At 38.8% G+C, this 14,055-nt stretch overlaps 1 protein-coding gene across 2 annotated transcripts in view; it reads right to left on the minus strand.

The window, feature by feature from the left end:
• The window catches only part of LOC132159939 (nuclear receptor subfamily 5 group A member 2), a 56,824-nt gene extending 44,067 nt beyond the window's left edge, over positions 1-12,757 (minus strand). Inside the window, exons 1-4 of one of the 2 annotated variants that reach the window (XM_059569617.1) lie at positions 12,547-12,757; positions 8,491-8,609; positions 6,377-6,518; positions 1,143-1,834 (exon numbers count right to left, since the gene is read on the minus strand). In XM_059569617.1, the coding sequence (XP_059425600.1) occupies positions 1,143-1,834; positions 6,377-6,518; positions 8,491-8,609; positions 12,547-12,601 (1,008 nt within the window). In that variant the 5' untranslated portion in view covers positions 12,602-12,757. Of the gene's footprint in view, positions 1-1,142; positions 1,835-6,376; positions 6,519-8,490; positions 8,610-10,732; positions 11,103-12,546 lie in introns of those variants that run through there. The other variant, XM_059569616.1, reaches the window with a different exon arrangement.
• Between the last annotated feature and the right edge of the window lie 1,298 nt (positions 12,758-14,055).

Genomic DNA, 14,055 nt, shown 5'->3' on the forward strand with positions numbered 1-14,055 from the left:
AATTGGGTGCTGTCAGATTTCCCAGTGGCATATCAAAACATGTCATGGACGGGTAAAATACAGCATGCTCACGACCAAAATCTTTCACAAAGGCAGACATGCACGAGTTACTAAAACCCTCACAGTCTTCTCAATCCCATCAATATTTCTGTCAGACAGATGTGTATTGTGGGGAAAAAAAAAGTTAAAACAAGCGAAAAATAAAAAATGAACGGCATCTGACTGGCCTCTTCGGCTGGTGTTGTAAACCGTCAATTATAGATCACTGTGTCAATACATCATTTGAAATACTCACACAAATACATAATGTATTTTTCAGGCTGTCTCGAAAAAAAGTCTTAACATGTAGCCTTGGAAACTTTGAACTGATTAACTGTCAGGTCAAATGGCAACATCTGTCTCATTCATATTAATGGTGTACTGTAGTGTTAAGTGTGCTGGGAAACATTATAGGTGAGATTCATCAAAACATCACGTTATTCTGTTATTCTAAGTGTACTTGATGCATAAAAGCCTTTTCACACCTATTTAAGCTACTATAGTTTTAATAATTGTTCTATGAGAATAGCGAAGTCCACAGTATAACTATAATTATGACGAAACAGAAGAACTACATCGTTGGAATATTTTTTTTTTTATTATTGGTATCCAATCAGGATCCACCTGTTGTTAAAGCATAGGAATGTACTCACCCTCAGGCCATCCGAGATCTTAGATATGTTTGTTTCTTCATTGGATCAGATTTGGAGAAATTTAGCATTACTTCACTTGCCCAACAATGGATCCTCTGCTTCTTACAAATGTGCAGCTTTTTGCTTCCCAAGACGTTAATTAATGGACCGGAGTCGTGTGAGTCAGCTATTTGGACTCTCATTCTGACGGCACCCATTCATTGCAGTGCATCTATTGGTGAGCAAGTGATGTAATGCTGAATTTCTCCAAATCTGTTCTGATGAATAAAACGCAAACAAACCCATCTACATCATGGACGAGCTGAGGGTCAGTATATTTTCAGTACTATTCGTAAAAAAACTTCATTCGCAATTTTATGAGAATTATACTGAATTGTAGGCCAACAGACATTTTTGGATCACTTGAAGTTTTTTACCACCCAACACCAAACCAACGAAAGCATCACGTACCTTCAGTTCCCGGAAGAAGATGCTGCTCCTGGCCCATTCTACAATTGAGAATAGTGTCTGGTCAGCCATCTTGCACATGAGGCCAAAAGTGTTGAGTTTCTCGTGCTTGCCTCGGCTGGCCTGCTCCTGCTGGAGGTACGCTAGGATCTTCGCTTGCACCTGAGGCTCGTCCGGCTCGCACTTGAGCAGCTCCATCACAAGGTGAGGGAAGGTGGCTGGCGATCCACCCGGATAGGCTTCTACGTACGGGTAGCCCATGAGGGACTCCGGTGAGCTTGTGTAGGGGTCAGGATACTCTGACTTGATGGTGCGGCTCTGGAAGTGGCCATATGCCTGGTAGCCCTGCAGTCCTCCGGCATGCGGCGGCATGGCCATGCTGACCGGCGAGGTGACGAAGGGACTGCGGTCAAAGTCTGCAGGGGGCAGGCCTGCGCTGGAGGAGCTGTGGTGGTGGTGATGGTGGTGATGATGGTGGTGGCTCAGTGGAAGCCCCTTGGAGGCTGAATGGATGTTCTGAATGGCAGAGGTAATGGTGAGGTCCGCTGGGACAGTTTGCATGACTTGCGTCATGGCCTCCAGCTTGAGTCCATTGGCACGGATCAGGGCTTTTTTCTGTTGCTTGAGCGCCCGGTCTCGTTTGTACATGGGGCCGAACTTGTTGCGACCTCCTCTCATTCGATCGGCCCTCACAGCTTATAAAAGGCAAAACACAAAATGAATCGGGTATCAGTTCATGATTTAAAAAAAAAAAAAAAAAAAAAAGCTTAAATAATAGATAAAGTGTGTAATTTCTGTGACACTAGTTTCACCAAACCGAATTGGAGAAGTAAGGACTTTTCCCTGCAGGTTGTGGGTTATTCAGAATAGAATTGAGAATAAGATTTAAAAACACATTATATTATTTTATTTCGGTTGAGTTTGAATTTAGGTAGTGAACAGGATGCAGAACTGGAATTCCAATTTATCAAGAGAAATTTGACAAAGGCTTGAACATACAGTAGGCTTTTTGGCCAGAGAGATAGATTTCATGTGTGAATTTTTTAGTTTGTGTTGCTACCCCATGTGACCTGTTATTTTCAAAAGCAGACCTAGAGCAAACTCTGCATAATCGAGCCAGAGGATACAATTTAGAGAGAAACTGTGCTAATGATTCAATATTAAACTGCAGCGAGACAAAGTGCAAGCGGACGAGATCATCATTATGGCAAATAAATGAAGAGAGCGCCATTGCCCGGAAGCGACTCTGATCCCCGCCACAGGGCCGTAGACTCCACTTTCGTCTTCTGGGTCCCATGTTAATTATTTATGCTTAATTATTTCTCTTTTATGCTCCACATTGTCGGCAGGTGGATGGCTGGAGGTTCCAGCAGCGTGTTAAACACACAGCAGCATATGCATAAAGCATGTGTTGGTAAACGCGTTCGCCACTTGACCGCCGCTCGTTACGCCCTAATATCTCACGAATCGTAGATCTTAAAAAAATAAAACAATTAAAAGAAAACCTTCGGTCCAACAGCTGCCTTGGGAGTGATTTTAATGGTCCTCGTCACAGCGGTGAATGTTTGTGTGTGTGTGGTTGTCACTAATGTGTGAGATCTGATTGATCCAGCGAGAGAGGGAGGCAAAGTGTTACCACTGCGATCCTGCTGACAGCTCTCGTAACATTCAAAAATGATTCCTGAGCATCTTAGTGGGAGATTTTTTTTCTGTGTGTGTGAGTGAGTGAGTTTGCCCCTCAAAGTGGTTGTTAAAAATGTATCCAATCAGAAAAACTGTGGTAAGTTTAACTATTAATGATTCCTGAGCAACAGGGTAATTAATGAGCTGGAAACTAATAGTCGGCCCTTATGGGAAATCACAATTAGACCTGAAACTCAGATCATGAATGCATGCCCCCATCCGTGCGCATGCACGCTTACACACTCTGTCTGACACCATCCCCCTCTTCCTTTTTGTCTTCTGATTAGATTTTTTTTCTCACAGCGTCTAATTAAAAAAGGTTATTTACATGCATATCATACAGATTTTTTGACATAAAAATAGGGGTCTCGTGTGAGCATTTCTGGCTGTGTTAGTAGTAGTACTATTGTTTTAGTACATACCGGATGTAGTATACAATATGTATACTTAGGCATAGTATGCAATTTGTCTGTATGCACAGAATCACCTACTGCATTTGCCTTGTGTGTGTATTTCTAGGTGTATTCAGGATCTCAGACTACCAAACTAATATTGCTGAATTATATAGTATGCATACCATGTACAGTATGCAAATTTTTCATGATTACTACTGTTGTTGCAGTATATAGAATGCATAATATGCACATTTTTGTCTGTGCATAACCTTGTGCACTTAAGGCCGTTTGATATAGCATATTACTACTAATGCAGGATATAGTATGCATGCGTATACCATGCACAGTATGCAAATTTTATGTATGCATGAAATAACATTTTGTGCGTTTATGGCTTTGTTTGAAATGGTATACTACCAATCTTACACTTATTACTGTTGCAGTATATGCAAATTTTCTATATACATCGAATTCGTTTCAGTGCATTTCTGGCTATGTTTCAAATAGCATACCACCATACTACTTCCACTACTTTGCAATATGTAGTATGCACAGTTTACAACTTGACCTCAACTTGACTTTCGATTCCTAGTGTGTCAAATAAGCTTGAAATAATATCAGTAGCAATTTTTCTAATAATTTGATTGGGTTGCCGAAAGTGCACACAATATTTTTTTTTTTCTCAAAATACAAATCAAACTTTAATTTACATTACTAAACATGATTTTGGAAATGTTTATTTTGGAATAATGCATACTGTTTCACTTAATAGTAGCTAGTATACTGTATTTATTGTCAAGTATTCAGTATGTAGTAGGCTAGTATTCTATTCTGAACACAGCCCTTTTTTCCCATGTAAACTGTCTTTTCTGTATGTGCTTGTAACCTCTGTCTGTGTGTACATGACTTATAAAACCAATTTGTGAGTTACTCAAATGGCTTGCGGAAAGCAATTGCCTTGGTAATAAAAGCAGTTGCCTGATCTAATTTACTTGAATTGGCCGTCCATAGATGTTGTTTGTTTGTGCGTGTTCTGCGCCTGTGTAGACGGGGCCCATCTGGGCAGATTCGAGCGCTGCTTATTGTCTGATTTATGTGTGTTTAATATACAGGAATATTAAGTGTTGCTTGGGTGAGAATCCCTGTCCTATCACAGGCATATGAATGCCTCCCCTGGCCGGCTCCTGACACACAGTTTGTCATGTCTGCTGGAGCTCTACTCTGAAGGCACGCCGTTCCATGCGCACACATGAATAGCTATGATACCTATGCATAAGTAATGGGACAGCTTTCTGCCGCTGCCGCCACCACCAAAGGCCGGGAGACGGCAAACGCAAATCAGCCCCCAAAAATGACAAAGTGCGCAATGCAAAGCGTTGAGCATGTTAATATCCACGGAAGATCTGTGTCAGATTCATCAAGGTCCTTAATATGGATAACAGACGTTTGATGAAATCTAAACTATTTTACGCTCCGTTGTGCACAACATTGGACTCGAATGGAATGAATAAACGCACGGGGCTGGTCTATGTAGCTTCCTTTTCACTTCCTCAACTCCGAACTGATTATACAGAGGTAAAAAAAAGATTGGATTCTTTTTCGGAATCTGTAACTGAGCCACTAATATACTGTATGAAAGAAGATAATTACAGGCTTCCTCTGAAAGAGTTCTGCTTTTTCCAGAACTTTAAAACAGCAGGCTTTCCTTATCTGTATTGATAATAGAGCTTCCATGGAGACATGGAAGGCACCTTGTCTGTGTCACACTGATATGGATGTTTTGTTTTGCTACTTGTTCAATTATGGTGAGTGTTGTGCTCAAATCTGTTTGCTGAAAGCTTCTGATAATACAAAAAAAAAGATTGAAACTGACGCATTTATTTCCGATAGGTCTATCACTACAGTTCATGGGGCCTGGGACCCCAAATCAATAATTAAAATTAAATAAAACAAAATGTTTATATATATATATATATATATATATATATATATATATATTCAGGGATTCTCATATATATATATATATACATACTAACTTTAGCCTAATACATTATCTATATTATAAATATTATAATATATGTTTTTACTAAAATTGCCACTAATGTGTGTCCATTACTAATTCAATCCATTACTAATTGTCATAAGTAATGGATTGCAGATTCATCATTACAATTTATGGGACCTTGGCGCCCTGTCTAATAAGTAAGCTATACAGTAATTATTATTTTTATTTATTTTTATAAGTTGCCATCAATGTAATGCCAAAATAAGTGATGGATTGCAGGCACTAAAATCCATGGGGTTCGGGACCATTGAATAATAAGCCAGCAACAACATCAAATTCTTGTGATTAGTTTTATGACAAAATTACGCACTTATGTTTCCTACAAATAATTATAATTTCTTTAGCAGTAATTCTGTTTTCAAGCAATATGCATGAAACTTACTGCTGTGGTTTGTATTCAAAACACCATTTTGGTTAACATTTTCCATCTCTGCAGCTTTCCTCGGGAATACGAACTATCAGAATAAGCCTGTGGGGAGTATTAGCGAGCGCTCATCTCTTTGGACGGGTCTGACAGGGCGCTGGAGGGCCTCATATCCTGTTGGTAGCATGCGGCAGCAAATCAAAGCCAGCTAGCTATAAAACGACACCGCTAGAATTTCTGCCCTCCAGCAGTTAAACAATTATCAGTCGTAGATCTACATACTAAGAGCAAAGCATCATGTAGTAAGCGTGTAAAATTCTTAGATGGTATCCGGAGGGATAGTTCACTCAAAAATGTTGTTTTTGTGTTGTTTTACTTATTTTCTGTGGAACCTAAAAAGAGATGTTTTGAGGAATGTTGACGCCGCACGTTTCCATACAATAGCAACAAAAGCTGTCAAGCTCTAAAAAAGTAATTAATGACTTATATTTCAATCCATTTCTAACATTTTCTTCTTTTTTTGACAGATGTGGTTCACTTTTATTGCATGGAAAAGAGCAGCTTGAACATTCTTCAAAACGTCTCCTTTTGTGTTCTACAGAGGAATGAAAGTCCTACGGGTTTGGAACGATATCAGGTGAGTAAACAATAACAGAATTGCTCTTTAAAGAGCAAAAGCAGTGTTTGGTAACAAGAAGAAATGCACAGATGAACTAAAAAGACTTCTTACCCTCCAGTTTCATGCCGACAATGAGGCACTTCTGGAAGCGACAGTAGGGGCAGCGTTTCCGCTGGGTCTTGTCTATTTGACAGCTCTGGTTCTCAATACATGTGTAGCGCTTGTTGTTCTGCACCGTGCGCTTGAAGAAGCCCTGCAGAGTGAGGTGAATGAAGATGTCAAACTTTTGACCTCCGGTGTTTGTTAATGTGCTATTCAGCCACAGACAACCCACACACACGTACAAAAAAAACCAAACACTTGTATCCATACACACAGAAAAAAAAGAGGTGTTACACACACTGCCACACAAGTAGACACATATAAAAGTAGAGCCACGGGCAGAGAAATGCTCCCTCAGCAGTCGACGCTCACTTGGATAAACACAAACACACACACCCACACAAAAAACTGACATGTGCACCCACGCGCACACTTGACATGAACAAACAGAAACGCTGGCTGTAGAGAAACAGATTGAGAAATGTGAGAAGCTGACTAGAGAGTGGACGAAATGACGACGCGATCACTTTAGGTGACCCGCTTGATATCCTCGCTAATATAAAGATCCGCTTTTAGCGTTGTGACATACTATTACTACATGTTTAACGTGTTTCTGTGAGCTCCTCTAAAAGCAATTATGACCAGAGGCTCTGCAAGCCATCAAAGTTGGATACGGAGTCATTTGGACTGAAAGTTGGAGTTTACTTTTAACAAATTTTGTTCTGTTTTTTAATGGAAAATCCAAACAGGGGTGTACGGATATTAACATTTCTTCCATAAAAATTCCCGTTGAAATTCTCTGATCCTATTATTCATACAGCAGAGGCAAAAAAAAAAAAGTACCTGAAAAAAAAAATCCAATAAATTATATCCATAATTTACAGCCGTAGGATTACAAGATTCCACCTGCAACTGTCCAGAATTAATTTTCAGAGCAGGAGAGAATCAAACGAGGAACGGTATTAACTTATTCTTGATCAACACCGTAGGGAGACCGGCCCATTTAAAACTAAAAGGATCAATACTGGCCAGAACTCAAATAACACACAGACACACACTCACACACAACCGTAACACAGAGTTCATAAAGTGCTTAACCTTGAATGTAGACTATATCATTAAAACAAGTCAAAACTGAAATGATATATATATATATATATATATATATATATATATATATATATATGTGTGTATGAAACAGCAAATACTGGTTGCCTGTAACACATTAAAATTCTTAAACAGAATGTTAAAAGACATTTAAAGTATAATATTGATATTTAAATATCGTCAAAACTCAAAACGGAGGTTTAAAACGGCAAATCATTTTCTCATGTTGTGTTACAGAGATCTGTTAACAATTCAAGAAGAAACTCACCACTATATACACCCTTTGGGGGGAAAAACAATGAGAGTCAGTATGTGTGTGTGTGTGTGTGTGTGTGTGTGTGTGTGTGTGTGTGTGTGTGTGAGAGAGAGAGAGAGAGAGAGACAAAGACAGGGATTTTCTAAACTGTCCATTTGGTTTACGAACTATCATGTGTGACTAAACTCCAAAACCTCTGATGGTTTCCAGAAATAAACACACCGTAGATTCCAATTGGACATTGACAAAAACAGTCATTTCTTCATTTACTAACACAAAGTAAGGAGAACACAAACAACTCCACAAGTGCACATGAATTTGATTTGATAGAAAAAAATAAAAAAAATAAAAACAGTGGAGCATATTAGATTTGATGTTCTTAAATGGTTTTGGATATGAAGTGTTAACCCAGGACCTTACGATATAATATAATATAATATATATATATATATATATATATATATATATGGCCTTAAAATCAGATTATTCTGTTTTTCAAGGATGCCATCATGCAACCTATACATTTTGCCAATTGGTGGATTAATTTTCTCTAAAATACCACTTGAGTGGATGCACAGCCTGTGAGGTCAACAACAAACTTCTTTCTTTTAAAAACAGATAATGTTATTTATTTTCTATTCTAACACTCCATAATTATATAGTTAGTCGCATTTTGGCCTAATCATCAGGACAGACCTGAGACGCAATTTTAGGTCACGACCCACCAGTTGAGAGGTTAAAAACAGCTGATGTTACGCACCTTACAGCTCTCACAGGTCAGCAAACCATAGTGATATCCGGACACCTTGTCTCCGCACACTGGACACATTTCGTCTAAATCTTCGTCGTAGGAGTAGTCCATCATTTTAAACTGGGGCGCTGAAAATCACAATCAAAATATGAGTAACAATTTACATTACATTGTTTAAGATGAAAAAAATGGTTTGACAGTGTGATGTTATATGAGAATATTTTTAATGTGACACTCAACTGAAGAACACCAAGAACTATTTGAATCTCTGAACAACCATACAGAAAAGTTCAAAACCAAACCAAACCAAAGGGTTCCTGAACGATTCTTTGAGTAACAATTCAACGTTTATGTTAACTGTCTCTTCAATGTCTTATACGTGTAGCCTGCACGCCCTGCAGTTTTGCAAACAAGTCTATAACAAAAGTCGAGGAATCGCCAGTTGTGAGCTTTACAAAATCCTAGCCTTAAGAGTGGATTCTCTGGAAGTATATGCAGTTCTGGGTCTCTGGGAAGTCGGGTGCGGAGGATGGTCGCAGACAGGGCAAAACTTCAGTTTCGATCTGGTTAATATTCATGATGGCTCGTAAATTGGTGTGGGAGCGAGAGAGAGGCTGCTGTCTCGCGCTGGAGAGGAACGTTTAGCCACGAGGCGAATGTAAGCCAAATATGTAAATACACGAGTATTGCGTGCTAGCAAAACAAATCATACACCGTGGCATGTGTCTTCTGTAGCCAATATTTGAGACAAATCTTTTCTCTGTAAATTATGTTTTTTTCATTCATCTTCGTCTTTTAATTAGCATTAACACTGATGAAGTGATGCCGTTTGAGAGTTCTAAATAGAACCATCAACTTTTACTTAGAATGAGGTATTTTGGAACAGCGTGTGAAGAAAAAAAAAGACATTCGAATTGGATTTGTGTTTCATAGGAAAAAGAAACAGATACATCTATTGTGAAGCAAAGCGTTAAGATATAAAATATAACATGTTCGGATTTTCGTTTATTATTAGCCTACTCATTATTCTAATGTTCCCATAGTTAGGTTATTATTTGTGCAAAATGTAGCCTACTTTTTTTTTTAACAGAACGCAACAAGTGTTTTAAAAATGCTCACTTTTTTTGTATCATTGTAGTATAATAATTCCAAGAGTATTACTTCAGAAGGTTTCTCAGTTCGTAGATAATTCTGTTTTTTTGTTTACATGTTAAATTTGACTAAAAAATGATGTTGCTTGATTTGAAACAAATAATCGTTATTTATAACGGCTTGTAATTATTTTCTAACGTGTGCTCGAGCAGCTAGAATACATGTAAATTTTAAAATTTGAATTTAAAAAGACATTCTGATTTTTATTTTTTATATAAAAAAAAGAAAAAAAGCTCGAACCGAATTATTCAAGATTCCACGAGCTTGATTTGGAATCTATCTATGCTTCTCCCTTCAGTATAAATATAGCCTAGTCTTCGATTATAATAAATGCTCGCAACGTGTGGAGATCAAATTTGATTTCTACGACAGTAAATGTACGTTCTTTTAAAAATAAATAAATATTTAAAAAGAAAGTCACAAAAGATAGTATTTTTATCAGTAGCCTAACCATTGGTCGTGGAGCTGCTCTATGCTTCTTCGGATATTAAAAAGTTACAGCCTATTTTGAGTCGGTTCTTCAGATTTTGTCCAGCACACAGATGGTTTTCTAAATCAGTTTTGTACTGACTGGAACCTTTATTTAAAAGTGTACAGCTCATGTCGGCTTAACTATTTTCTAGACCAGCAGATTTATCCTATGTTTGGCGTAAAGCTGCGCTCCGTCATAGTCATTATTGTGGTTTCGTTTCCCCCTTCTGTTGTATATACTAAGACCAAATTCACTGGCAGGTGATGCAGATCATGTTGAGTTTATAAGAGTTCATTCAGCTCAAAATAATTCACGCTCTGCTATTGCACTTCGTTTAATAATGTATCTTCAGGCGGCCACCCCATTGCATGTTGAAGCGCGAGTCAGTTATAGTAAAAGTAGACGCAAATATTTAGTTTGCAATCCTAAACTTCTGTTTAGGTCATTTTGTGGGAAATGACTTTCTCATTCTTCAAATGTCAGTGACAGAACGAGTGTAAGTTATATCTGTGGCATGCGGTGCTCATAAAAGGGGACTGAGTGTTAAATATCTGACAATGAGAGGTTTGATATTGCGTGCATGAATGAAAGCAAGCGGTAAGTTACTCTGACACGTATGCCGCTTACCTTGCATGTTTCTAGGCATATGCCCCTGTTCCCCATGCGATCGAGCGAGTCCCAGAGATTCTGAATCGACTTTAGGCAGCATGACAGCTCTGCTGAGCCGAAGATGAGCACGCGCCGCTCCGCCTGCGCGCGAGGAACACCAGAGACTCTCAAAAACACCGTCCAAGCGTCCGAAACAAATCCTGTGTGTGTGTGCACCTACAAGACGCCTGTCCTTCTTTTAGGAGTTGTTCACACGCGGTGTACGTTCATTAGGGTGGTCTTTGCATCGAGTAGGAGATGCTGCTCTTTAAACCGGACTGCGCGAGCTGTCAGCAACTTCGCGCGAGCCCCTCCTTCGCGCGCTCTGCGTCTCTCTATCTGTGAAGTTCAAACGGGTCCTCGCTGCTTTGTTTACGCCGCACTGATACCGCTTCAGCCAATCAGCGCTGCGTTCGCTGCGTTGGCGTCACGCGTTTGTCCAATCAGAATCGAGTCAGAGAATCAGCGCCTTCGCTCGCGCTGGCAAATGCCGACAAACTAAACTAATTGAACATTACGAGACACGCAGCGCCGTTAACGGGAGCACCGGGAGGTATGTGGTGATATACCGGAGGGTAAAGTGTTTGTGTGGATTAGAAAAATATCTCTGAGAAGGGAGGGTGAAAATTACACAAGACTTACTCTAAAATTGACGTTTGAAATTGATCTGTGATTTAATTGCTATTTTGTGACATCAACATGCTCTTCAAATGCTCTATGGGATTTTACAGTTTAATTCATAGAAAAAGAGAGCAAAAATAAAAAAAAGGAATGAAATTAGGAAATGCCTTGTGTTGTGTGTTAAAGGTGCACAGTGGAAATTTGTTTAAGGCTATTCTATATATATTATAAATCAAATAATTTTGAACATACCAAAATATTTTGTCACTTTATATTTTTAATGTTAATTTTATTTAAATGTAAAATTATTTCTAGGCTTCAAAAAGCCTACTGTGGGGAGAAAAAAAAGATGTAGGCTAAGGAATCTTTCGATGAAATGCTCTTTAATGCGCATTGCCTAAATGTGAGTTGTGCTTGATGATATGATGGTAATAATACAGTGTAATAAAATAATAAAAACCCGTTAGACAAAACCTGTAAATGTGACAACAAACGTCGGCAACAAATAACGAAAACAGCTGGCACATATAGACGTAATATTTACATCCATACGGAAGAAAATCACCCCGAATCCACACACATTGTTACAAGATTAAAAACACGTTTATTAGTTTCCTTCCCTTCACCTCGACATTATTACCTTTATATTTCAAACATTTCATGAAAAAAATCTAAATATATTTATGTAGGCTAATGTTAAATATTTTCCATTTATATTGTGTAGGTAATATTAAATGATTTCTATAATAATATGCTACTACTAATAATTTTCTAATTATTACAAATTACCATTACTCTAATACAATCCGCTATTTTTCCGCTTCTCAGCCGGCTTATCAGTAACAAAACAGCGCAATAAAAGCCTAAAATACTGTTTATGTCATTCCACTTGATATAAAACACACTGCATCCTGGTTTAAAAACAAAATAAAGTTTTAATAGCCCATGAAGGTGATAAAGCCAGTAATAAACACGTTCAGAAAAGACAAAAAACAATCATCAATCGTCAACAGGCCAGCGCTCCACATCTGGCCATAATCTTTCTCTACAATATATAAACAACTAGACGCAGACTGCTCATATTCTGTTCAAGTCTGCTGAATATTACAATGAGTACTAAAGAATAATGCAATTTTTAATCAGAGCAAACAGGTGGAAGGTAAACCACTTACCCAAGTCTTTACTGGAGTCACGTTGTCCCAGTTCCCTCTCAAAACTCGTGGACATTGTAGAACCAAAACCCCAGGTGATCCACCAGAGCAACTACATCCCATACATTTCCATTCTTTCAAACTTTTGAAGCTTCCTCAATAAGCATCCGTGAAGAAAAGTGAGGTGTTTTTGAGGAAAGCGGGTGCCTGACATCTCTCCCTTGACTTTCACACACACCACTCACCCCTCATGCCCCCCCCCATGACCTGCACTAAACCTGCAGTCATATCTCAGGTACTCAACGATATTCAAAACTTCTGAGGTTGATAGGTTTGCCTAGATCACGTGGAGTTAGGCCGATTGATAACAGCCAGTTATAAAGTGACACACAGATAGATAAGCCAAAGCGGACAGATAGTACTGAAGGAATGATTAACCGGTGGACAAGAGTGTTCGAACCGCCGTCCACGGCAATGACTGAATGGAAATAAAGACAGGTGGTAAAACACCAGATCAAAAGAACACAACAGGTAGATACCGGGCCGCAAACTTTGAACTGCTTCTACCAAACACTAGCACACGGAGTGAGCTGGTTTTATGGGACGTGTGAGCATCAGGATGGACATGCGTGCTCAGCGGAAAAAGACATTTTGATTTACCTGGAGATGTTCCAGGGTGCACTGACACACAGGCCGTCGTCTACAGATGCATATCAATGCAAATGCAAACAAAATCCAAATATATATGGTTTATACTATAGGTGTGTTTGTACAGAGTCCTGAATGTATTTCATTTATTTATTGCAATTTACAAATTTGGGCCTACGTGCAAACAATATTAATATATATTATATTATATTATATTCAAATAATGGGATAGTATAAAATAATCTCTCTCTCTCTCTCTCTCTCTCTCTCTCTCTATCTATCTATCTATCTATCTATCTATCTATCTATCTATCTATCTATCTATCCTATAGATGTTTTGTACAAAGGCTTATTAATTAATTTTGTATATATTGTGAGTGTATATATATATATATATATATAGATAGATAGATAGATAGAGAGAGAGAGAAAGATCTTTTTAGACAGATTTAAATGTTCAGTTATTTAATTGTTCTGTCTTTCTGTTCCTCTCTCTTTCACTTGATCTACAGCGCTCCACACAAAAGAGCAATTTCATGCAAGGTGAGGGGCAACAATGCCATCTAAATTTGGCGACAAAAGATAAAGAGTCTCGGGACAAGTGGCCTGGCAAACACAGGCTTGTTGACTGAAGCGCAGGGACCTAATGACCCTCGTGTCACTGGCCCACAGCAGCTACAAGGGAGAAGACAACAGAGGGAGGCCGTCTTGACTACCATAAGTGGACGTGCGCTGATAACACAAGGGGTACCTGAGAGCTCTTTGCTTACCAGAGAGATTAGCGGCCCGCCGAGGCTCAAAGCCGAGAGGATTTGTCAACTTAACCCCTGTCCCCGCTCCTTCTTTTCCTCCTTCAGTCATGTTTTACGATGCTGGATGGAG

This window comes from Carassius carassius, chromosome 16, assembly GCF_963082965.1.
Source record: "Carassius carassius chromosome 16, fCarCar2.1, whole genome shotgun sequence".
NCBI classification, from domain to species: Eukaryota; Metazoa; Chordata; class Actinopteri; order Cypriniformes; family Cyprinidae; genus Carassius; species Carassius carassius.